A 26,394-nucleotide genomic window follows, 5' to 3' on the forward strand; every position below is an offset into this window, starting at 1 on the left:
TTACCAAATTTGGTAAATCAGAATCATTCAACCTGACGTAATGACGTAGTTAGTTGACTCTGTTAGAGTATAATTGTTATGGAAATGTGAATATACGCAGAGCGGCCTACGAACTCCTTGGGAGACTTGAAGCTGGCTTCTGCTTATGAAACTGCAAACTATTCTTCAGTAAAATTTTCTTCAATTTATTATTTTTTTTTAAACTTTGACTCCGGGTCTTTATTCAACATATCTGGGGCCATATTCACAAAACATCTTAAGGCTAAAAGTAGCTCCTAACTTGCCGATTTAGGAGAAACTCTTAAAAATAATGGGCGTGTCAGTCCTAATTTTAGGAATCCTAAATTTTTGTAAGAGTATTTCACAAAGCATTTTAGCGCTAAAAGTAGCTCCTAAATCTGTGAAACGTTAGGAGTAGTCAAGAGGACTCCTAAGTCACTAAGACCAAATCACAAACAGTCCTAATCCACCTAAAGACAGTGTACACCATTGAAGCAGGCGATAGAGCCTTAGTTGCTGAACTTTTTCTTCATAAATGCAATACATTTTTATTTATAAATTTGAATCTATGATGAGATGCAAAAAAAAAAAACTTTAACAAATAAATAAATATTGTCTGATTACCTGTGGCAATGGTTTTCATGAGTTCACACTTACAAATGATTGAATATAGAGTAAAAAAAAAAAAAAAAATTATATATATATATATATATATATATATATATATATATATATATATATATATATATATATATATATATATATATAAGCGTATTTGGTGTGCTGTCCAAGGGGATTGAGGGCTCCGAGCTTGGAATTTAGCCCAAACCCAAAGTTATCTCCGTATCCCCAGCCAAGAGTGAAAAGTGGGGTGGCGGAGGGATGCAGAAAACTGTCGAAGTAACTATAGGCGAGTCGGCTCTCGTCTGTGTGTATATTCCTCCTCTCGAGCTGATTGGAAAAACTGTTCGAATGTGTTTCTCCCAGACTTTGTTTATAAAACATAATTTGTCGCTTGAATTCTGCATTCTGTTGAGATGCAGACATCCAAGAGGTGGACAATTAAGTGTATATACTAGTTTAATTAGTGACGCTTAGCCCATTTTAAAACCTTTATGGCAACATTTTATTTTGACTATGGCATCATTTTTATTAAAAAATATTTATTTGAATAGGGCAACATTTGTATTTTAAACCTTTATTTTAATGTGGAAACATGACACCTCATTCTACAATATTTCTATGATTATATCGCTGACTTATGTGGAAAAGAAAAATTACAAAAAGTTTGTTTGGTGATTTATTAGAGACATCTTCTTGAATCATTTTCCTCACAAATAAAATGACTGAAGTCATTCATTTTCCAGTTTGTTTTTCCTCTTCCGTGATCTTCGTTTTCTTTCCGATGAGTGTTTTGTGCCCGTTTTCTCTGTGGTCTTTTCCTTTATGAAGTCCTCTTTGACAATAGGCTCAATGATCGCACCCATTGTAGTGACAACGTTAGGTTTTGTCATCTTCTGCACAGCGCTGTGTGTGTTCCACGTATGCCCAATAGGAGTACGGATGCAAGATTCAAACTGATCCGTGTTTGTAAATGGGAACGGAACGTAACTAACCTGAGAAAAAAGATGCAATAATAATTAGAGAAATGCAGGATTGAGCTTCCATTTAATTTATGAGATGACATGAACTGAACTGGCCACACTCAAGATGATGAATTGAATTCCAGCTCCTTTAACTTCTTAATTCAGAAAATTCAGAAATTCAATGCATTCACGAAAATGAGACTCGTACTCAAATTCATATCAATTTCATACCTGATGTCTACCAATTGATGCGTCTCTCTTCTCTGATATGATGACATCAGGCAGTTTCTGGTCTTGTCTTGGAGGCGGTGGGGCCATTTTCACTGTAAATCTACAGAGACAAATGAACCGTTAGGACCATGATGAAGCTTTGATCTGAGCACATATAGGTAAGATTAGACTGCTTTCTAAAAAAGTTTGTCAACTTAAAACCATTCAAACTTGAAACCCATTTTACTTCTGCAAAGGAAGGAAACGGTCTGATCTCAATGACATAATATATCTTTACCTATGCTTTTTTGCATTTTCAACTTTCTTTAGTATGTAATGTTGCTGTTTGAACATGAAAAAGATCTGCAAAGTTACAAGCACAAAGTCACTCCAAAGAGTTATGAACTCTGCCTCCACTGTAGTCTTGAGCATTCTTCCGGGAACGAACATGTCACAATGCTCCTCATTTAAATAATTCCCGCCCAAGGCATACGCAAAATAAGGGGGCAGGGCCTGGTTGAGTTAGGGTTAGGGTTAGTAGTGTGATAAAACTTGCAGTTATGGTAAGAGGTGTGACATTTCACAAAAACGCTTTAAGTGCTTTACCAATCACAAAACACTGATCCAGCCAACCAATCAGAGCACATTACGCTTTTTTCATAGAGACAGGAACTAAACAGAGAAATACTGACAGACTGGGAAAAGAGGTGCTGCACAATGTCAACTGTGAAAAATAATGTGTTTTTTGAACATTCAAGCATGAAAAACTATTCTAAATCAACCACAACAAAACCAAGACTTTGTAAAAGGTCATAATGCGTCTTCTTTAATTGTAGCACTTGTTTCAAAGTCTCATTATGTTGTTGTTATTATTGTTGTAACCCTTTTTACATTAACAGTATTAAATGACTTTTAACTATTGGTAATATTTTAGAAAAGCTGCATTACCACATTAAAACAGCAGCACACAATAAACAGCCAATTGGTTACATTGAAAACAATGTTACATCAGCATTATTTTCTCCATCGGTGTGGCCAAGGTGATGTCAGTTGAAAAAGTACATTTGTTTTATTAGGGGTGCAAGTTATTACATTTTAATAACAGATTACAAAAACATTTTTTCCTCAGGAATAATGTGCACTGATGTATGGACAAAGACCAGGAACATGTGAAGGGGTCAATTTGGATTTCATGTTGGCTATACGGTTAAAGGTTAAGTGCGTAATTTGTGGACCACTTGCATCACCAGACAGAACTGCAAAAACAATGAGTGTTTTCAAACACTCCCCTTGACTCAACCAATAGCTCGAGTTTAATATGAAATGGTTTGTGAGTCAGTGTTGCCATTTAGTGACGTTAAATGCTCAGACAAACAGAACATTTTTTTGAGAAAGCCAGAGAGCCACACAGTGTTTTGCATTGTATTCAACCTACAAATGGCTTATAGATGTCTCTGCATATTAAAGATCCTGTGATTTAGCGCAAAGTGTTGACATTTCCAATTCAGACGTGAAAAGCACATACCTTTTTTAAAATATTGTCATTAGCTTTTAGTTTATATTTGCAATTCCAAGGTTTTCTAAAGGTGCATTCACACTACCAGAGACACAGCGAAAAAGCGACACAATCCCATTCATTTCTGGCAAAACGAGCGACAGTGACCATTTGTGACCAGAAGGGCTGGGTCAAGCGATGTGACAAAGTTGGGATCTGTTGAACTTCATGCAAATGAAGTGTGACTTTTGGGAGCGACAACCAATAGGAGTCAAGTCAGTGGAGCTCATGTGATCGAGCCAAGATGAAGGAGAAGCTCATTTTAGCAGTCAGCATCTGTCCTATAATTTATGACATGTCTTTGTGTACATACTTTGGTACTTGCCGTGGTGACTCCGAGCCTGAATGGTTTCGTGAGCCCAGATAGACCGGCATTTGCCCTTTTGCTGGACATAAATAGCCATGATGGCAAAAAGCACTCGCTTTTTCTCGTTCATCTTTAATATTAGTCATTTTATGTACTGATTCCATTTATAATTTTTCCCTTCCAAAATTGTAGCAGTAAGAAAACTGATTTGTTTTCTACAACATGGAGTAACATCCATGACTGTCATTCACAAACGTTACTGGGCAACCAGTAGTGGGAACGCCCACTAGCGACCTCACCGCCAACAACTGGCGTCAAAGTCGCTGGTAGCGTGACTGCACTTTAAGCGATCAAGATGTTCTTCATAGTTCTTCACATGTGAATTTCAAATTTGACAAATAAATTTTGTGGTCTGCATTGCAATATCAAGGAAGTCTGATTAATCCATTCTCATAATCATTTGATTGGACAAAGTTTCTTAGCCTCTGTGTGACATAAATAACCCTGGGCCTGTTTAAATTTTAGTGTCAATTTTGTGCATTGACATTTGAGTTGTGAGAGTGAAAAGCTGCTTTGATAGAGGATTAATTAATGCTTCCAATGAGATTCATCAGACATATACACAACATAAAAGGTATTATTATAAATTAAATTATATCTACGAAAAATGACGGAAATGCACAAGTGCATTTGAAAGTTGTGTTGTGTGATAGTCAAAAGTGCTCATCCCAAAACAAACACGCTAAAATAGGCAACTATTGTAAACGGAACTCACAAAAATCCATTTAAAAATTGTTCTCATATTAATTTTGTGCATATGACAGATTGACACTGCACATCTTGCACTTAAAGACTTTGATTCCAGGCATTCGACAACGAATGTCATTATCGTTTAATCGCGTCTGCCCACGTGCATGGAAAACTTCCACCAGTAACGGCAAATTACAGCACGGAATAACGTGTTTCCATGGACAAAATGCATCTAAAAACAGTGGAACTGTTGCTGCGGGAAAGGTTATGAGATTCGAGCTAACTTAAATGCAGGACAAAATTCAAAGTATGGGTTACCACTTTAACTTCAACTACTGGCCTGGACGGCATGTGCAATGCTATCCAGTCAGATCTCAAGATACCGCTCTAAACCAATTGTAAAAATATATAATCCTATACTGAAAACATTGTGACAATCAAAAAGATGATGGCAGAAAGACAAGCGTTTTGAAATTTAAATATAAAAATAATTTAGCATTCTTACCTAGAACGTTTCCAGCGGGAAGGTTTGAGACCAACACCTCCCCACTCTCCCCAGCCGGGCAGGGTCAGGTCCACCTCTTTGGGCTTCCCTGCAGCTTCCTGTTTCCTTTTGTCTTTTATGAAATCAGAAATGACATCATCCCCAGCAAAAGCCTCCTTGATGATAGAAATCTGTTCATCATGCTCCTAACAAGAAAACGAAACCATTGTAAACACGGGAAAAAATGTTTCTTGTAACAACTCAAAAACTAAATGTCCAAGTTAACTGAGACAGACCTTAGGCTCCGTTTCCACCCGAGGGCTGTTTCATAAAAGATGCTAAGAAAACCGAGGATTAAACTCCAAAACCTGACTTGAATTAACCTAACAAATGAGTTGGGGCTAAAACGGTTTCATAAAAGGTAACTGAAGTTCACATAGTCCCGGTAATTTCGCGTGCACGCTTTTTTTTTTAAGCAGCCCTAGAGGTCGATCATGGATCAAATCGATCCACCATAGGAAACAGCATACATTTTGTGCTATTTTATGCATTTGAGACATGGTGTTTTCCTCAGTGCATAACTTACTTTTCACAAGTTTATGCAAATATTTCCATTTTGCTGCTAAACTTCACAGTGAACGAGCGCTGCTGCGCGCATGAGCGCTAAACAGACGGACCGCAACAGAAGCGCAATAATTCTAAAATATACATTTTGCTAAAATATTTGATGTTGGGCATTAAATGTGCCTTATGTACAATTTTAAACCTACAAGTAAGTGTATTTTTACACTTACTTTTACAATAAAAAAAAAAAAAAAAAAAAAAAAAAATATATATATATATATATATATATATATATATATATATATATATATATATATATATATATATATATATATATATATATATAAACAGGTCTAAATCATTTTGAGCTTGTCCACTTTCAACCACTTCCAGAGGTAGTCGAAAAGGCATTTGACCGGATTGCTTTCATAGTGTAGACTCTCATGTGGTCGAATGTGTTCAAACAGCCACAAAAGACTGCCTACTCTCCGCCTACTGACCTGAAGCGTAAACATGCTGCTATATATAATATCTCCATATATTTTTCCATTGTTTCCTTTCGTGTTCAAATGTAAATTGCATGAGCTTATTTTGTCCATTAGATCGAAAGACCTGAAAAAGCCCATACATTTACCCTCCCCTCGAAGAAATCAGGACACAAGTGTGTGAAAGTGGACAAAAGAGACAGATTAAAACAATAGGTGTAAACGGAGCAAAACGCATCTTAATTCCAGGTGTAAACAGGGCCTCGGTCAGGGTTGACGATTCAATGGGACGTACACAATATTATAAGTCTATTTTTCACAACCCATGTTTGAGGTTTTTTGTCCATGAGAACACACTATACATCTGACAGTCTTGTTTTCATGTTGGTAAAATAAAATTTGTTGTCTACCCTCAATAAAATCTATTGGTTACACACTTTTTTCAACCCCCCCCCCCCAAGTGAAACCATTCAACTCACTTCTTCAACCACTGTTGGTAAAAAGGGAACTTTGATGACATTGGCTTCTTTGGTGAGTACTTCGTTGAGGTCGATTTCCTTGCTCTTTTTATTAGTTGGCTCTGAAGTTGCCTCTACAACAGCCGTTTGTGGCAAAGATGGAGCCACAATGGGTTGGGGCTCCAAAACCTCATCCAAAACCTCCATATCTTCCATATTCCTGATTCGATTCGGTCCTTCCAAAAGTTCCTCTCCAACTTCAGGCGCTTCCTGTGTCTTCTCACGCCTCATAAGCTTGAAAAGGGTGTTAAACTCAGAAACATCAACCTCCTCTTCCTCCTCCTCCTCTTCCTCCTCCTCTTCTTCTTCTTCTTTATCATCATTCTCCTCATTGTCAGCAATCTCCACCACATCTTCGCCAACCACCTCACTTGCGTGTTCTGCTAAAAGAATACAAAGTTTGGATGAGAATCACCACATACACTGCCAGTCCAGTGAATCACCTGAAATGTTACAAAAGTAAGCAGTAAGCTGCTAAGAAGTTAAAGGAACAAAGTATTTTTCAATGAAAAGGCAATGGATTAAAGCGTTAATTAACTCCAAAATGAAAACTGCCATCATTTACTCACCCTCATGTCATTCCAAACCAATAAACATTTCATTCTTCTTCGAAACACAAATGAATATAGTTTTAAAGAAACATGAGATTACTGTCCATCCATTGAAAGTCCTTGCAAACAAAATTTCAAAACATTCATAAACAGACAGTGAGCAGTTTAATCCGTCTTCTAAAGAGACACGATCATTTTACATGACGAACACATTTAATTTACACATATAAACATTGATCAATACACTTATATAAAGCACATCAAATATAGTAATCAGCAGCTCAACCGTACTTGCTTGATGTCTGAGTGCCAATGCAGTTTGTTCTGTTCTTGGTCTGTTCAGTTTGTTATTTAATATGCTTTATTGAGAGTTTTGATGCATGTTTACATCCGAATAAAAGCCTAAACTAAAACCGTTCATCACACAAAGAAATTGTCTCTTCAAAAGAAGAGATTCCTATGGACCAATTTTACGACGTCTAACTTTTTGAAGCTTGAAAATTCTGGTTGTGTGGACTTTCAGTGCATGGACAAAAAGAAATTGGTGTTTGATAAACACCATAGTGAATAAAAAAAACTGATGCCAATTTGAAAACATTTAAATGCTGTTTGACTTCCTTTCAACAAATCAGTTTTTAGAAAAGGAAAGTTTGTGCATTTTGTGTCCTGGAGTATCTGTTTTTATTTCTACTTTTCGACAAGTGTCCCCTACTGTCAGAAAGTGAATTAGCATTTTCATTCAGCCTATCTGCCATTTTTTACTTATTGGTCACATGCGAAAATAGGACAGAATTTTCATGCTGAATATTCGGCATTAACACATTTCAATGAAAACCTGTACAACTTCTTTCTGTGGAACACAAAAGTGGATGATGTGCAGAATCTTTAAATCTGCTCTTTTCTATACAACAAAATAGACTGCGACTAACAGCTGTCAAGTGGTCCAAATGACTTTACACTATACACGTCTTTGAAGACATGCCAATAGCTTTATGTAAAAGTCTATCAGTCTACTTTTAACGTTTAGAATCGTTTGGACATTATCTGCATGTTAAATCTGACGTCACCATTTCTAGGCCTTATCATATGCCAAAAGCAAACAACAAATGGTGCTATTATACATTCACAGCGTGCTGTAATACTAGATCTTAACCTTTATCTCCATACAAAAATCTCATATGGCCAGACAGTGATTCATCTTTTTTGAATCATTCAAATATTGGTGTTCAGGACACCATGAGCCCAGAGGCTGTAGTGTAGACTGTGAACTTAGCTTAAATATTTGACATGAATAAGCAGTGCTCATGTTGAAACAGTATTCTAGATAAAAGGAGTAGAGGCTTAGACTTGCAAACAAAATTCCTTACCTAACAAGCGCACGGAAATAATTACCTTTCGGGTTCCATGGAAGAAAGTAAATGATATGGTTGGAGAATAGCATGAGGGTGAGTAAACAACGACAGCGGAGCTGCACGATTCTGGATAAATTGAAAATGACATTTTTTTTTGTTTCAAACAGAGATTCTCCCACGATTCTGAACAGACAACAAAATAACATTTGTCAGAGTTAATTAAATGTTAATTGCTGCAGTCTATTTGAAATGTTTAATGAATCTGAATTATTCAAAAATCGTTTTGAGTGAATGATTCAATGACTCACTCATAAATACTTGACTTTTTTCATTACTGAATAAATCAGCGGTTTTTTGAACAAATCTCTTGAATGATTCAATGACAAATGCCTTTTGTCGCCATCTACTGGCGTAATAATGTAATGACACAATCATTATATGAAGCATCATGTTACTTTCAAAAGGTGATTCACTATGCCATTTTTAAATGCTTCCATAGACATCAGTGTTTATATCCGAACTATAAACTTTTATCCCAGTTGTTCTGCGATATGAATATTTGTAACAGAAATAACGATACCGTGAGCTTGAAAAGACATACATTTTCATACATGACAACTGCTCTTTTTTTTTTAGGTTCAACTGCAGCGTGTGATTTTGTCAAAGGTTCAACAGACATAGCCAAATAATTGTCATTTAGGAATAAGATTGCATGGGCGTTTGAATCTAGATTGCGATCTTTTTACGATTAATCGTGCAGCTCTAAATGACAGAACTGTAATTTTTGTGAAAACTATTTTCTTTAAGCCTACTCTTTTCTTCCGTAGGAGTCAAGGCCTCTTCATCAGCTTGCCTCAGCCTCCTCTTCCGCTCAAATTCTCCAAGAAGTTCCTCTTCCTTGTTTTCCTCTTCAGCTGTTTGAGCATCCTCAGGCGTGACGCAGCTGACCTCAGGCTCTTCACGTGTAAGTTGGCCTTTCATCCAGGGATTGACCGAGTCAATGACTGGCTCAGGATCGTTCACAAAATCGGGAACGGTCTCCAATTCTTCGCCCTTGCTTTCATGTTCATCATCAGAATGCACCACAATCTTCTGTGTAAGATCCTTATTTATCTGCAACTGCTCCTGCATTGCTTTACGTGCCTGATGAGTATGAGAGATACCCAAATGTCACTATTGAGTTACGGTAATGAAACTGATATCAAGCGATGGAAATCATGACATATTCTGGTTCTCATTCTGGTATAAAAAAAATAAACTCACCGACTGATCATATCTTGCCATGATAGCCTTGGCTTTGGCCCACTTGCTTTTGTTCTGATGTTTGAGAGACATCCTTTCCTGTAGTGAAAACATTAAAGGAAAATATATTTCAGCCCAAATAACTCTCACTTATTCATAATCGCTTTCCATGCTTCACCACACACCTTCATCCTGGACATTTCTATCTTTTGTAGCTCTTCCAAAGCAGCTTGAGGATTTGTCTTAACCATTTCTTCAAACTGCTTCAGAAACTCCTTGCGTTTTTTCTTCTTCTTGACCCTGCTATACCTGAAAAAAGATAGATTTTGTAGTTAAACTAAATGAAAGACAAACAAAAAGTCATCAGAAACATTCAGTTGTAGAACTCACTTTTTACTCTTGATTTTCTTTTCTCTTTTGGCTTTTGCCTCATAGTATGACTGGAGCGCTCTTGCTTTTTGAAGCTCAGCACGACGAATCTTAGCCTGCCAGGCAAAACAAATTGTTACAAAGTGAAATATTGATGATAAGTAGGACTAATAACAAAGATAGAATAGTTCATGTGCTGCTCGGTCACCAAAAATAAGTGCATATACAGTTAAATTTTGACATGTGCAAGAAACTACATCATCCTGCCCTAAAATGTGGATTCCACCTAACCAGATTTATAATAACTGCAACATCCAAAAGGAAGTTATAGAAATGGACACCTATCAATAGAGTCCATGCTAGCTCAAGTACATGCTGTCATTATAGCAAAACTTAGCAAATCCATATTACATTTGAACATATTTAAACACAGTAACTAAAATTATTTTTAAAACCATCTACATCACCATAAACGTAGCATTCTGAAGTATTAAAATAGAGTTATCACAATCCCTTGTGAATGCAATGTGCATATTGCGATATGAACATTAGCAATATATCATGCAGCCCTCCATACCAAAGCTTCTCGATCCTTATGTTATTCTCCGTTAAACTGATATTTTAATAGACATTCTTAGGGTGCTTTCACATTAGCACTTTTGGTGCGCACCCGGGTTCGATTGACGTCAGAGTTCGGTACGTTTGGATGATGTGAACACGGTCTTCTGAACTCTGGAGCGCACCCGTGAACCGTACCCGAGTCCACTTAAAAAGAGCGGTCTGGGGTGCGGTTCAAGTGAACTCCGGTACGGTTCGCTTCTGATATGAATGCAAACGTACCAAATTGGGGAAGTGAACCGCTATTAATGCCGTATAATTTGATAAAAATGTGTGTTTGTGTGTGTGTTTCACTCACTTTCCCGACGAGCGTGACTGACGTGCTGCAAACAGAGAGCTGTAGCGTAGCTTTTCTCATTTCTGCTCGCCTTCAGCATTCTACATTCGCGGCAGATAGACGCAAGAGCCGTTATGAACAAAACCAACGGTTCAAGAACAAAAATATAAAAGTGAGGAGAGCAACGTTACGCATTTTGCCGCCTTCTCCTGTGCCATCGTTACTAAGCAACGGAGTAAACAGTTGCTGGTTTGATGACGCAAACGAACCGCGGGTCGGACCCAAATAATAAAGTGTGAACACAGTCCAGTGGGCGCAGGGGGAGGGGGGAGCAATCGAACTCGGGTTCGGTCCAGGCAATCGAAACAAGTGTGAAAGCACCCTTAGATTCAGTCTCAATTCCAGTGTTTCCGTGTGATCAGTGTTTGTTGCTGCTTATTCTTAATCTCTGTATGGAAGCTGTGGATTATTTTTTCCATGTTATCGTACACATTCTGTTGGGACTGTCTGGTAAAAAGCACACATGCAGATCCATTCCATTGTGTTTATGCACCCTGAGCACTTGTTGAAAGCGTTACTAGCAGCAGTAGTATCAATTGCAACTCGTGACGTCAACATGGCATTGTCATACCTCCTCCAAGCTCATGGCTTTAAGTGATGCCTCCTCGATAGGGGTCAAAATGGGGTCAATGACTGGCTGGCTGTTGTTGTGCAGGAGTTTGAAAATCTCTTGTTCAAGAGGAGTTTCAGCCTGTCAAAGAGAATACAAAGTTATTATCAAATAAAAGCAAGCGCTTCTAACAAACATGTTTTAGTTACACCCGTTCAGAGTACAAAGAAACAATTACATTGAAGAAACATCTGCACTTCAAGATAACAGTAATTCTCTGTAACACTGAAACTTTATACAGAATAGTCTAATTCATTATGCTTAAATCAAATAAGCGTAATGAATTAGACAAAAAGATAAGAAAACATGAGTGCATTTGATGTAACATGAGTGGTGGCTAGGCATGGGCCGGTTACCGGTTTCAAAATATTACGTTTTCTAATACCTTTGGCTTTATTTCATTCACGGATTGCTTCTGTTCTGACAGAGCTGCGTGAGCTCGCGGCACCATTTGCGGCACGTTTAGCACGATCGCCAGGGTTCAAAGCGCCAAATGCGAGTAAAAATCAGCACTAAAACGCTTATTCGCCAGTTGCCCGGTAACTTTTTATTCATTTTGACATTGTATGGATGTGAGAATGTGATGTGCCTTAGTGCGATCATCAAATCGCAACGGATGTGATCTAATTATAGAAATATAGTCTGATGCGCTGCATAGAGTAAAACAGCTCTCAGCTTCGATTCACAGAAAAAGCTGCTCTGCAAGTGCTGTGTGTTTGAGTCGCTTATCATTTGCATTTAGGAACACAACGTGCACCAAACATCTGTACTGAGGGTGCAGTTTATAGATCTGTTGTCATCTTCCTGGATCTCCCTGTGGTTTTCCGTCAAAATAAAAGCTCAAGGATTTAACGTTTGAAAGCAAGAAATAAAGACATCCACAAATATTAGTATTGAAATCTTACTGATGTTCTGTAATATAAAAATAACAAATGATTATATCATATAATAACTAATAATAATTTAATAGTTTTATTATAACTATTAATAACTTCTTTAGCTGATCACATGCTTAACTTTTTTTTTTAACAGAAAATAATTCAATTTCTGTTCTAATTATTGTTGAGCTGCAGGTCTAGGCTCACTTAAATGACTGAATTTATTTTATTTTATATTTTAATTTAATTAAGAAGATTATTTATTTTAAGTACTTAACTTAAAATACATGTTTCCAAATATTCTATTTTGCTTAGAAATAAATATATTGTGTTCAAAGGAAAAAAGTTGTTTTTTACCTAGATATTATAAAATAACACATTTAAGCTGTAATAGTAATACCGTGATATTTTCGCTTAAGGTTATCATAATAATAATAATAATACATTTTATTTAGAAGCGTCTTTCTGAACACTCAAGGTCACTTTACATAACAAATAAACAACACACATAAACATTACATAAACATTAAACAATTGGACGATGAGTGCAATCACTAAGAGTAAGCCAGTATGAACAGATGAGTTTTGAGTCTGGATTTAAACAAAGGAAGAGAATCAGTATTACGAATGTCAGGTGGAAGTGCATTCCAGAGTAGGGGAGCAGAGCGACTGAAGGCTCTGCTCCCCATAGTGCTGAGACGAGCAGTGGGCACAGTGAGGTGAATGGAAGAAGAAGATCGAAGTGAACGGGAAGGAGTGGCAATGTCAAGCAAACCAGATAAATACGGTGGGGCAAGGCAATGGATGGCCTTGAAGACATAAAGGAGAATTTTGAAATTAATTCGAAATTTGACCGGGAGCCAGTGAAGTTGTCGAAGAACAGGAGTAATGTGGTGAAAAGTGGGGATTTTACTGATAATGCGGGCAGCAGAGTTCTGGACCAGTTGGAGCTTATAGATAGATTTACGAGGGAGACCAAAAAGAAGAGAATTACAGTAATCAATACGGGAGGTGACGAGGCTGTGTACAAGAATCGAGGTGGATTGAACAGTGAGCGAAGGACGAAGACGGTTAATGTTGCGTAGATGAAAATATGCAGAGCGGGTTACATTATTAATGTGAGATTGGAAAGATAAGGAACCGTCCAGTATGACCCCTAAACTTTTGACCTGAGGTGAGGGGTGAACTACAGAGCTGCCAATTGATAAAGAAAAACTGTCAACTTTGGATAATGTGTTTTTTGTGCCGATGAAAAGAACTTCAGTTTTGCCACTGTTTACTTGTAAGTAGTTAGATGTAAACCAAGATATTATTTCTGAAATAGGTTTACTAGATAGATACAACTGGGTGTCATCTGCAAAGCAATGAAAGTGAATATTAAATTTTCGAAAGATATTGCCAATGGGGAGAAGATAAATGATGAAAAGAAGAGGACCCAATACAGATCCCTGAGGAACACCAGTACAAACCAGGGAGGACTGTGATTGAAAGGATTTTAATTGAATAATGGCCTGAGAGATATGAACGGAACCAATGAAGAGGGGTGTGAGTGATTCCAATGGAAGAAAGTCTGTTGAGAAGAATGGAGTGAGAGATAGTGTCAAAGGCAGCACTAAGATCAAGGAGTATAAGAATAGAGAGTAAACCAGAGTCGGCTGCGATGAGAAGATCATTAGTTATTTTAATAAGAGCAGTTTCAGTGCTGTGGCAAGAGCGAAAGCCAGAATGGAATTGTTCATAAAGATAGTTCTGGGATAGATGGGCATGGAGTTGTTCTGCAACAGTTTTTTCAAGAATTTTTGAAATAAAGGGAAGATTGGAAATGGGGCGTAAGTTATTGTAATTGTTAGGGTCTAAGCCAGGTTTTTTAAGAATAGGAGTGATTACTGCAGTTTTGAACAAAGAAGGAACAATTCCAGTAGAAAGTGAGGAGTGAATGATAGCAGTTATAAGGGGGAGCAGAGAGGAAAGACAGGATTTAACCATACCGTCATACCGTCAAAATCTCATACCGGCCCATGCCTAGTGGTGGCAATTATGAACTATGTTACTTAACCTAAACAAAGGCATATTTTAGACTTTTTTTTAAATTATAATGAACTTACCTAAATGTTTGCACACTCAATTCAAAGTTAAAGCTGTTTTACAAAGAACAGTGGACATTATACTCCGTTTCATTTATAAACGATGCAATCATTTGCTGAATCATTTATATTGTTGTAAACCATAGCTGCATTAAATAGTTTAAATTTGTAAAAAATACACTGGAGATGGCACTAGATTTTGTTAAATTCCCCCTGCAGTCAATCATTTTATTCTTTAAAACGCATCATTCTTATACGCTTGCCGAAAATGGCATTGTTGCTCGTCTGCATTTTGTTTCGTTTCCAAAGCAAGAAACGAGGAAGCATCCACGTCCCGTAGCGTTTTCTCCCTTTCTTTCACTCTTGATTTACAGGTCCTGTGATTGAATGGATGACGTCTCTGCCAGTCATCGTATCTACGCGACATCCCGAGAACCAATCGGACACTAGTGGGCGCGTATAAAGACCCGGATATGACACGAGCGCAGGAGAAGCGCTTGCTTTTCTTTTGTTTGCTTGCCTGCGTTTGCTCTTGTATGTTGCTCTTGTTTTGCCCTTGCTTAGTTGTTATTTTGATTCGTTTATTGTGGGTTTTCTTTTGTTGAATCTTATGTTTGTTAGATAGTGTAGATAGCGGTGTCCTACACTGAAGATGTTATTTTCCTTGCTTTCTTTTGATTAGCTTAGTATTTGTTGGGGTTTAGTTAACTTGTTCATGTTTTATTGATTTCTTTTCTTTAACACCGCTCTTGTCCCTCGCTTTGTTATAGTTTATTCTTTACGTTTGTATATAATTTGTAAATAGGTATTTATTTGTTTTGGATGTATGTTTGGTTCACTGCTTATTGTATTATTGGGTGTTTGGTTATATTGAATTATTTTTCTTACTAAAAGCAACTACAAATTCAGTTTTCCTCTCTGCCTGTTCCTTTATTACACACATCACATCTCCTTAATAAATAAATACATTCCTTTTAACAGCATTTTAATAGTTAATTCTTCTCGTGTTACGTCTCCATATCCCCTAGACGCCGGGGGGACGTAACAATCCACTGGAGTAGTGAGAAGCACCCAGGAAAGCATATATGAGGGAGAAGGGCTTCCAGAAGCCGTGGCAAATATTACGCTCCAAAATAAGCTCTCAGAGAGAAGTATCTTTTGGAAAATGACTTATCATAAGAGTTTTAGTCGCATAACATCAGTTAATGGAAACGGTGCCATTTCGCAAAAGTTTTGCACAAATCTGTAAAGGAAACCTGGCTAATGACACAAAATGAACCATGAGCTGTTCCAATAAATAAATAAATAAATATCCCCACCTTCCATCCAGCCACAATCTGCTCCACCCGTTTAGGTCCTAAGGGCTCCTGGTTCAGAGGAAACACCATTTGTTCAGCCCTCTGGTTATTCATTACAATGGTCTTCCAGAGAGCCACCTCTTGAGCGGTCTTCTCAAATGCTATGGCTCTCTGAATCTGTGGACATAGAGAAAAAAAAAAAATTCAGCAAACAAAAACAAAACCAGTTTTTTAATGTCATGCAAGCTTATATGGCTATAGCCATTCAAGGATATTCAGTAAAATGAAACAACTAGTAAAATGTGTAAGATCTGTTTTTAGTAAAAAAAAAAAAAAAAAAAAAATCAAACTGAAAGTGGCCTGACTTTATTAAAGCCCTCTTCAAAGGGTGTCATCAGAATAAAACTGACTAGAAAAAGAGCCTTGAGCACCAAGAGAAAATGACTTGCTCCCAGTGATTGATTATTGAAATAAATTGTCACTGATCCCATTCTAGGGTTTGTTTCCCTAAAGCAAAATGAAGTTAATCAGAACTTGTGATCATACTTAACTAACAATGCTGTTGGGAAACGCACCTCTGATTGCTACTTGCTTTTGACATGAATTTGATGATTATATAGAGTACATTATTGAAATTGCATCCATGGTGATTGCTAATAATTTGAAAACACTGGAAGCTATTTTGATTAAAGAAGAAAGTGTTTTTGGACAAGTGACAAGCCTCTGGGTTAATCATAGAGTGAGTGAATGAACTGAAAATGCAGCATTTCATGACCTTCTCCGTTTCCCGTTTGTTGAGAGGTAGATCCAAAGTGTCGTTACTGTTTTCTAGTTTCCTCAGCTGTTTCTTGGTTTTATTGGAGGTTCCTGGGGTCTTCTCCACAGTTCCCAGGAGGTCAGAAAGCACGACTTTCTCTCCAGTACCTTTAAATAGAATAAATAAATCTAAGACAAGTTCTTGATCTCGATCAAGTTGAAATTAAATTAGGATGCAATCTGCTTTTACCCTCTGCATTGACAAAGAACTCGGAGACCTGCAGACTTGCTTCAGAGCGCTCATTCTGCTTTCTCCTTGGATAAACAAAAATCAAACTGTTAATGAACAACATACTAACTAAATAAGCAGTTAAAAAAAATTCTGACAGCAGGGAATAGATTTATTTCAGGGGTGTCAAACTCAGCTGCTAAAGGGCAACAACACTTTGGCAACTGAAATTTTTTGCCCCAAAAAAGAGCATTACACAATTTCAATGCACAATGTGGAGGTGGAAAAAAACAAAACATTAATGCACACTTAGCCATGGATTATCCTGCTTATATCATGGGCACTTGCCAGCATAATAACTTAAAGCTGTCATTGATGTTTGCAGCACCAAATTTAACTGGATATATAATGGATGTTTATTATAATATATAGGGCAAGTGTACCCATTAAGCTCATCAAAATCTAAGTTTATTAATAGATATTGAAAAATGATTTGTTAAAATGCAAGATTTCTCTCTCACTTGAAAATGTATTAATTAGTTGATGTACATTTTAGAATATAAAATTATAAAAGATATTTTATGAATAAAGTTAGAAGTCTGACATGGGCTTAATTGGTACTTTGACACCATTTGCATGTGTTCCAAATAAACCCACATCAAGATTAAGATTTACAAAATATAAAAATGTATTGAAGTAAAACTTACATATTTATTCAGTGAGGGGAAAGTATTTAAAAAAAATCTTTTTACTAATGTTTGATTAGAGCCCTGGGTGGGATGGGTAGGTGTTAGTGGCCGGTGGTCTGGAGCCATAAGTCGGCTTGACTCTGGAGTTGTAGCTGGAAGTTTGACCGGGTGTATCCCGGAAGCCAAGCCAAGATGGGGCTCCATACTCTGGGCTTGCGGGGGTCTTATAGTGGGCCCTCCATGCCTGGAGTATGGAGCCTTAACTCAGCTTGGCTTCAGAGTTACGTCCGGTTATACATGAGGAACTTTAGGACACAACAGGCTCCATCTTTGAACTGAATTAATGTGTGTAATTTGTAGGCCTATCTAAATATAGTTGTAAATGAAAGCAGTAAGTAAGGTTAGTCAGGTAAAAGTGCACAAATAAATGTTATCATTAAACAAATTCACTCAGAAAATTCATTAAAGTTTGTAATTAGAGGGATTCCTCATTGAAACAAATAAGCTGGGCTTAAATGGTACCACAGTGAGTAATGGTGAAAAAAGAATGTTTTCCTTGAAAAATATAAGATATGTTTACAAAGACGTAAACATAATGTGGAATAAGCATCATAGTAATTTTCATTGCGCCCACATTGAGAAATGTTACATTTTTTTCATTCAAGGTTAGCTTGTGTTGGCTATAGTTTGCATGCTAAAGCTAGTTAAAACTCATCTTTCCATTTAAAGGAAAATGATATATAAAATGATTAAGAACTTTTTGTTCATACACAAAAAACAATACATATATTTCTTATTTGACATAATATCACTTTCTAAAGAATTGGCTGAAAATTGCAGAAATGTGATTTTTAAAGGGTCCCGAAACAAGTTTTGGGGGGTGCAGTTGGGTAATTATATTGTATACAGTTTGCGGGCATCAGGGAACCACTGATGTACTGTACTGTAACCGACTACCACAGCAAGCCTAACCATGTCCCTTTAGGAGCTCTTCATGCCTTTCTGAATATGGAATTAGGCTTTGGGCACATCCCTAATAATTAGAATTAGTTTACTTATTCCATGTTCCAAACATTCCAATTTTCAGATTTTGGGCCTGTCTGTCCAGAATTTTATTTTTGGTCAGTGAAGCATTTTCATTTCAAGTGGTACTATAAACACAAATCTTAAATGTCGCAAACCTCTTTCTTCCACCCATCGAACTGATGGCTTCCAGTAGCTTGTTGTGTTTTCTCTCATCATCACTGCCCTCCTGTAATTCAAAAAATGACAAGAAAATTAAACGTTTTGGCTTAATTTGCCACAGGTACAGTGGAGTGCAACAGTCTTGTATCTGTAACAGTATGATGAAACTACCTGCAAAATACATGACAGTTCCAGGAGAAATAACTTTTGGAATTTAAAACCCATTTAAATTGGAGAAAGATTAGACCTAAAAGGATCCATTATTCTCTTGAGGTCAATATTAGTACTGCATTCAAATTATGGAAAAAAATGGAACTGCCGCTGCGTTCGTTCCGTAAGTACAATAGTGAAGGCGTAGGACATACAGCGTAAGCGCTTTGAAGAATGCGGAAAGCGGAAGCACGCTCAAGGCAATAATGTGTGTTTATAAAGCATATACAGTTATATATTTTTTTCGAAAATAACAGATTGTGTCTCTAGATAAGACCCTTATTCCTCGTCTGGTATCGTTTAAAGCCCTTTGAAGCTGCACTGAAACTGCAATTTTGACCTTCAACCGTTTGGAGTCCACTGAAGTCCATTATAAGGAGAATAATCCTGGAATGTTTTCATCAAAAACCATAATATCTTTTCAACTGAAGAAAGAAAGACATGACCATCTTGGATGACATGGGGGTGAGTAAATTATCAGGACATTTTTATTTGAAAGTGGACTTATCCTTTAAAAACAGACCCTTACAGAGTCAGAATAAAGATTGAAAATAATAATTTTTCCACATATATATTAGCTTTTTTAAATGCAAAAACATTATAAGTGAACCTCAAGGAACATTTTAAAATAATAATTTTAATAAATTGGCTCCTTTAAAACCATTCCTGTCTTCACGAAGAGTTTAAAGTGATAGTTCACCCAAAAATTAAAATTTGATGTTTATCTGCTTACCCCCAGACCTCACTAACCGACTGCTGAACGCAGTTGGACATAATGGTGTTTTAGAGGTAAAAATGATATAAATACTGTTCGGTTTCTCACACAAACTGATCGTTTCGTGTCTTAGGACATCAATGTATCGTCACGAGCCGTAGGGTTTCATTAGAATTTGTCTGTGCATGTTTTTTTGACTCTTATAGACGAAGTTCCCATTCACACGCATTAGAAGACTGATAGACGGCAACGGTTGCAGTTAAAAATCATAATTTGTGTTCTACTGAAGAAACAAAATCACCTACATCTTGGATGCCCTGGGGGTAAGCAGATAAACATCAAATTTTCATTTTTGGGTGAACTATCCCTTTAAAAAAACCCAGTCCTAGATAAACAGAAAAACATCAGGCACTATCAACTACTACTGTATTTAATTAACACACAACCTGTTTGTGGCAGGAAAAAAATGCATAAATAAAAGAGAAAACAAATAAACAAACAGGTACATATCTTTAGTACACTAGTCATAAGAGCATGAAGCGATGATTTTGAGTACCTCATCTTCACTGGCACTGATGGCTGGTTCATCTTCACCGGGAAGCTCCTCTTCATCAGCAGACAAAGTGACCTTCACACTTTCACTGTGGAGGAATACAACAAGAAATGCTAGAGTAAAGAGTTGTTGCTCACAATAACGAAAAGACGGACCCTGAACGATCGCACACTAATATTTTAGGTGCTGGTTTTAGCTTCACAGTTTTCATTTGAAAGAAAACATGGTTTAGAATTAAATGGTTCGTATTAATATGTAAGAAAAGATACTCATTAGATGTCTGGAAAAGGTGCTACTTTAAGATAAAAGTGACACGAGCGAACCTTAATGTTGTTTTCTGGAGAGAGCTGGACGCGGCCATGCTGCAGTTTAACCACGTGTCCAGGAGAAGAGTCAAAACGGCTGATTTCTCTCTTATCCCCGAACTGATTTAGAGGATCAGAGATCTCGCAAGTCAATGTGTCCGTTAATTCAGAAAGTCCAACATGTCATATGAAATTCTGAAAGATATCAGTCGGTGGAATCAAATTCACTACGCACGTCTCCTCCAACATCTGATTCTTCTGTGTTTACTAGAGGCTTGCGAACCCACAAAAAATTGCATAGCGCCACCTCCCGTGCTGGAGTGTGCAGCGGTCTCTAGTGCTCTTCCAAAATATTCTAACTCGATCTTTCAGGGAAAATGTTTTTAAATGAGTCATTCCATTTGGACTTTTACATACTTTTCTGAACACCCATTATTTTAAAGGATTAGTTCACTTTCAAATTAAATTTTCCTGATAATTTACTCACCCCCATGTCATCCAAGATGTTCATGTCTTTCTTTCATCAGTCGAAAAGTTCTCCATATAGTGGACTTCAATGGAGCCCAGACAGTTGAAGGTCAAAATTACAGTTTACAGCGATCCCAGACGAGGAGTAAGGGTCTTATCTAGAGAAACCATCACTCATTTTCTAAAAAAAAGAAAAGAAAAAAAGAGAAACTGCTAAGTGTATTACTTTTTTTGTCATTTGTCATATATAAAATGCTAGTGCAAGTACAGGTGCTGGTCATATAATTAGAATATCATCAAAAAGTTGATTTATTTCACTAATTCCATTCAAAAAGTGAAACTTGTATATTATATTCATTCATTACACACAGACTGATATATTTCAAATGTTTATTTCTTTTCATTTTGATGATTATAACTGACAACTAAGGAAAATACCAAATTCAGTATCTCAGAAAATTAGAATATTGTGAAAAGGTTCAATATTGAAGACACCTGGTGCCACACTCTAATCAGCTAATTAACTCAAAACACCTGCAAAGGCCTTTTAATGGTCTCTCAGTCTAGTTCTGTAGGCTACACAATCATGGAGAAGACTGCTGACTTGACAGTTGTCCAAAAGATGACCATTGACACCTTGCACAAGGAGGGCAAGATACAAAAGGTCATTGCAAAAGAGGCTGGCTGTTCACAGAGCTCTGTGTTCAAGCACATTAATAGAGAGGCGAAGGGAAGGAAAAGATGTGGTAGAAAAAAGTGTACAAGCAATAGGGATAACCGCACCCTGGAGAGGATTGTGAAACAAAACCCATTCAAAAATGTGGGGGAGATTCACAAAGAGTGGACTGCAGCTGGAGTCAGTGCTTCAAGAACCACTACGCACAGACGTATGCAAGACATGGGTTTCAGCTGTTGCATTCCTTGTGTCAAGCCACTCTTGAACAACAGACAGCGTCAGAAGCGTCTAAAGACAAAAAGGACTGGACTGCAGCTGAGTGGTCCAAAGTTATGTTCTCTGATGAAAGTAAATGTTGCATTTCCTTTGGAAATCAGGCTCCCAGAGTCTGGGAGAAGAGAGGAGAGGCACACAATCCACGTTGCTTGAGGTCCAGTGTAAAGTTTCCACAGTCAGTGATGGTTTGGGGTGCCATGTCATCTGCTGGTGTTGGTCCACTGTGTTTTCTGAGGTCCAAGGTCAACACAGCCGTATACCAGGAAGTTTTAGAGCACTTCATGCTTCCTGCTGCTGACCAACTTTATGGAGATGCAGATTTCATTTTCCAACAGGACTTGGCACCTGCACACAGTGCCAAAGCTACCAGTACCTGGTTTAAGGACCATGGTATGCCTGTTCATAATTGGCCAGCAAACTCGCCTGACCTTAACCGCATAGAAAATCTATGGGCTATTGTGAAGAGGAAGATGCAATATGCCAGACCCAACAATGCAGAAGAGCTGAAGGCCACTATCAGTGCAACCTGGGCTCTCATTACACCTGAGCAGTGCCACTGACTGATCGACTCCATGCCACGCCGCATTGCTGCAGTAATTCAGGCAAAAGGAGCCCCAACTAAGTATTGAGTGCTGTACATGCTCACACTTTTCAGTTGGCCAAGATTTCTAAAAATCTTTTCTTTGTAATGGTCTTAAGTAATATTCTAATTTTCTGAGATACTGAATTTGGGATTTTCCTTAGTTGTCAGTTATAATCATCAAAATGAAAAGAAATAAACATTTGAAATATATCAGTCTGTCTGTAATGAATGAATATAATATACAAGTTTCACTTTTTGAATGGAATTAGTGAAATAAATCAACTTTTTGATGATATTCTAATTATATGACCAGCACCTGTATATAACAATTAGTTCAAACTTTGACCTGAGGAGGGCAGTAATACACTTAGCAGTGTCTACACTACTTGGAGACCATATATATTTTTATATATTTATGGATATTTATGGGAATGGCAAAATGAGTGTCCTTTTTTCTCATTTTATTTTTCATATCCCAAGTACACTTTCATAGAAGGCCTTGAGGGACATGACAAAATAGGTGGTGTCAACTGAAAAAACAATATAATTTCTAATATAAAGATCAAATGTATGTCATATTTTTAAACATTATTAAAGGAGACATTTCAATTAATACAAAAAGCTTTTAAAAATATATTTTGGTGACCCAATAGATAAAATACACTGAAAAAGGTCAGAGGGACTCAAATCGTACCGGTTTCATGGAATGACTCAAATAAAGACTGGAAGAGTTGTCGGGATCTTAATCATGGTGACGTTGAAATCATGTGATGTGGTGTAGGCCAGTTTGTTTATAGGCAGCTCATGTTTAGCTTTTTACTTCTACCACTTTTATTAGGCTTGTGTTTATTTGCGAAGATTACCATGATGAACAAAATGTTATTGGTCATAGAGCTCATTTTCTGCAGTAATCCAAAAGCCAGTGGAAAAATCCTATTGGGTCTTTGCTGAGGGAATCAGGGTGATGTGAACTTCTGGGTTGGCTTACAAAAATATCACTGCAGTGCTCTATACAGTACCTCGTCCTCCTTTTGTCCTTCCACTGCAGAACCTGATTTCATCAAGTACAACATATATCTGGATCCACATCTTTGTTGATCCTGGAATAACATTCCAATCAACCAATCAGATTTGAGGGACAAGTTTACAGTTAATGTAAAGTTTAGGCTTACAACCAGGGTTAGGTGCTTCTACATCAGTGTTATTCACCTTCCCTCTGATTTTAGGGATAACTTATGTGTAGGATTAGGTTTAGGGGTAGGGATATGGTTAGGACTAAATTAACTGACAGGAATGTTGTTCCAGGATCAACAAAATATGTTGACCCAGGAACGTGTCTAACTCGGAACATGCCCTAAAACCATCTGAATGAAAGATTACAGTTCTGCAATGTACAGCTGTCACATTTGGCAACACACTTACAAAACGACATAAAATCCAACATTCCCAAAATATCTACAGCAGTGGATCTCAACCTTTTTGACTGCAAGTCCACAACATTAATCAAAGGCCCCTTGAGTTTTCCAGTTATTCATGATTTACGGGATATTTTTTTTAACACAATTTCTACCTGATAAATTTATTTTATGAAATGTATCTAGAAATCACACTTTCTCTACAAATAAATAAATCTTGAGGGGGTAAATTAAAATGAGAATAAGAAATGTCTTGATATTTTAGTTGTTTTAGCTTATTCTAATGCTTGTTTGGTCTTATTTTTGTTCTTCATTAAAGGGTTAGTTCCCCCAAAAATGAAAATTACCCCATGATTTACTCACCCTCGAGCCATCCTAGGTGTTTATGACTTCTTTCAGACGAACACAATCAGAGTTATATTAAAAATATTCTGGCTTATCCAAGCTTTATAATGGGAGTAAATGGGTGTGAGATTTTGAACCCCCCCCAAAAAGTGCATCCATCCATCATAAAAAAAAAAAAACCTCCATTAAAGGATTAGTTCACTTTCAAATTAAAATGTCCTGATAATTTACTCACCCCCATGTCATCCAAGATGTTCATGTCTTTCTTTCTTCAGTTGAAAAGAAATTAAAGTTTTTAAAGAAAACTTTCCAGGATTATTCTCCTTATAGTGGACTTCAACAAAGATCCAAATTGCAGTTTCAACGCAGCTTTCCAACATGATTACATAATGCGTGGCGCATCACAGAGCAGTGCAAGATGAGCATTTGTGGTTAAAAAGTATATAAATGTTTTTTTTTTTTTTAGAAAATGACTGATCGTTTCACTAGATAAGACTCTTATTCCTCATCTGGGATCATGTAGAGCTCTTTGAAGCTGCACTGAAACTGTAATTTTGACCTTCAACACATTGAACCCCATTGAAGTCCACTATAAGGGGAATAATCCTGGAATGTTTTCCTCAAAAACCTTAATTTTTTTTGACTGAAGAAAGAAAGACATCTTATATGACATGGGGGTGAGTAAATTATCAGGATTTTCATTTAGAAGTGAACTAATCCTTTAAACTCCAGGGGGTTTCTGAAGCGAAGCAATGTTTTTTTGTTTTTTTTTTTGTAAAAAAAATATCCATATTTAAAACTTTATAAACTATAGTAGCTGGCTTCTGGCAACAGCCGTACGCTAGTTGAGATCTGGCGAAAGAGTGACCTCTGACCTGACATATGATGTAGGATGTAGGAGTAGCGTATGGTGAGAGTAAGACGCCTCTCGCGGTTCAAACAACAAACTCAAGCTCCTCCGATATTTCTCTTTAAAAATTCTTGTTTTAGACTTCTAATTCGTGATCTGTGTTTTGTTTAGCTCTATCTTCTGCACTTCCACATTCATCAATATGTCATATGTTGGGTCAGAGTTCACTCTTCTGCTGCAATTAGACTGGCCATTAACGGAAGCCAATGATTCTAGTTTAAAAAGTTATAAATATGGACATTTTTCTTACAAAAACCCATCGCTTCATGCTTTATTAACCCCCTGGAACCTTATGGACTATTTTTATGATGGATGGATGCACTTCTTTGGGCTTCAAAATCTCAAGTCCCATTCACTCATGGCAGAGTCAGTATATTTTTAAATATATCTCCGATTGTGTTCGTCTAAAAGAAGAAAGTCATATACATATATAGGATGGCTTTATTTTTTTATTTTCATTTTTGGGTGATCCCTTTAAAGTCATCTTGAGGCTCCCTCCACTGATCTATAGTGTGTAAAAAATAGTGTGATCAATGAAGGTATGATGCCTCCACAAGGTCAATACTGTAAATGGTACTGTAAGACTTGTCTACAGTAATGGCATTTTCTCTTTACTACTAAAAACTCACTGCCTTCCTTGACAAGATGTTCTTAAAGGGTTAGTTCACCCAAAAATGACATTTCTGTATTTTATTACTCACCCTCATGTCGTTCCACACCCGTAAGACCTTCGTTCATCTTCAGAACACAAATTAAGATATTTTTGATGAAATCCGCGAGTAAGCTTTACAACAGAAAGCACATTCAGAAAAGTAGTAAAAACAGTTAAAATAGTCAACATGATTACTGTGGATCAACCTTAATGTTATGAAGCGACAATAATATTTTGTGTGCAGAAACAAAACAAAAATAACGACTTTATTCAACATTTTCTTCTCTTCCGTGTCATTCTCCTACGCTGTTCACGTGAGACTATTTTAACGATGTCTTTACTACCGTTCTGGACCTCGAATGTGGTACTTTTGTCGCCTTATATGGGGGATGAAAAAAACTCTCGGATTTCGTCAAAAACATCTCAATTTGTGTTCCGAAGACGAACGAAGGTCTCACGGGTTGGGAGGGATTAACGACAGAAATGTCATTTCTGGGTGAACTAACCCTTTAATGTATGACTGAATTGATCAGTTTCAGGTTCTGCACGCCTCCCTTCTTCAGAGCAAGTCTCCGACGGGCCTCTTCTTTCCACTGCAGGCTATTCTGCTTGTTTTCTTATTCTTTTCT

General features: G+C 37.1%; 1 protein-coding gene across 3 annotated transcripts; it reads right to left on the minus strand.

Moving 5' to 3' along the window:
- Nucleotides 1–1,287: 1,287 nt before the first annotated feature.
- On the minus strand, nucleotides 1,288–20,784 carry si:dkey-251i10.3 (uncharacterized protein LOC553498 homolog). Of its 3 annotated transcripts, none has more exons than XM_048189716.1 (15): nucleotides 20,459–20,784; nucleotides 20,139–20,223; nucleotides 18,654–18,724; nucleotides 16,805–16,866; nucleotides 16,574–16,722; nucleotides 15,820–15,975; nucleotides 11,500–11,619; nucleotides 9,995–10,089; nucleotides 9,790–9,913; nucleotides 9,626–9,703; nucleotides 9,175–9,505; nucleotides 6,421–6,842; nucleotides 4,914–5,098; nucleotides 1,818–1,917; nucleotides 1,288–1,616 (listed from the first exon to the last, which is right to left on the minus strand). In XM_048189716.1, the coding sequence occupies exons 1-15, from the start codon at nucleotides 20,494–20,496 to the stop codon at nucleotides 1,353–1,355; spliced, it is 2,280 nt and encodes a 759-aa protein (XP_048045673.1). In that variant the 5' UTR covers nucleotides 20,497–20,784; the 3' UTR covers nucleotides 1,288–1,352. The 3 variants fall into 3 exon arrangements, with proteins under 3 accessions (XP_048045673.1, XP_048045672.1, XP_048045671.1); XM_048189715.1 differs by having other exon boundaries at nucleotides 6,421–6,839; nucleotides 16,805–16,869; XM_048189714.1 differs by having other exon boundaries at nucleotides 16,805–16,869.
- Between the last annotated feature and the right edge of the window lie 5,610 nt (nucleotides 20,785–26,394).

The sequence above is a fragment of the Megalobrama amblycephala genome, linkage group LG4 (genome assembly GCF_018812025.1).
Source record: "Megalobrama amblycephala isolate DHTTF-2021 linkage group LG4, ASM1881202v1, whole genome shotgun sequence".
Taxonomy (NCBI): Eukaryota; Metazoa; Chordata; class Actinopteri; order Cypriniformes; family Xenocyprididae; genus Megalobrama; species Megalobrama amblycephala.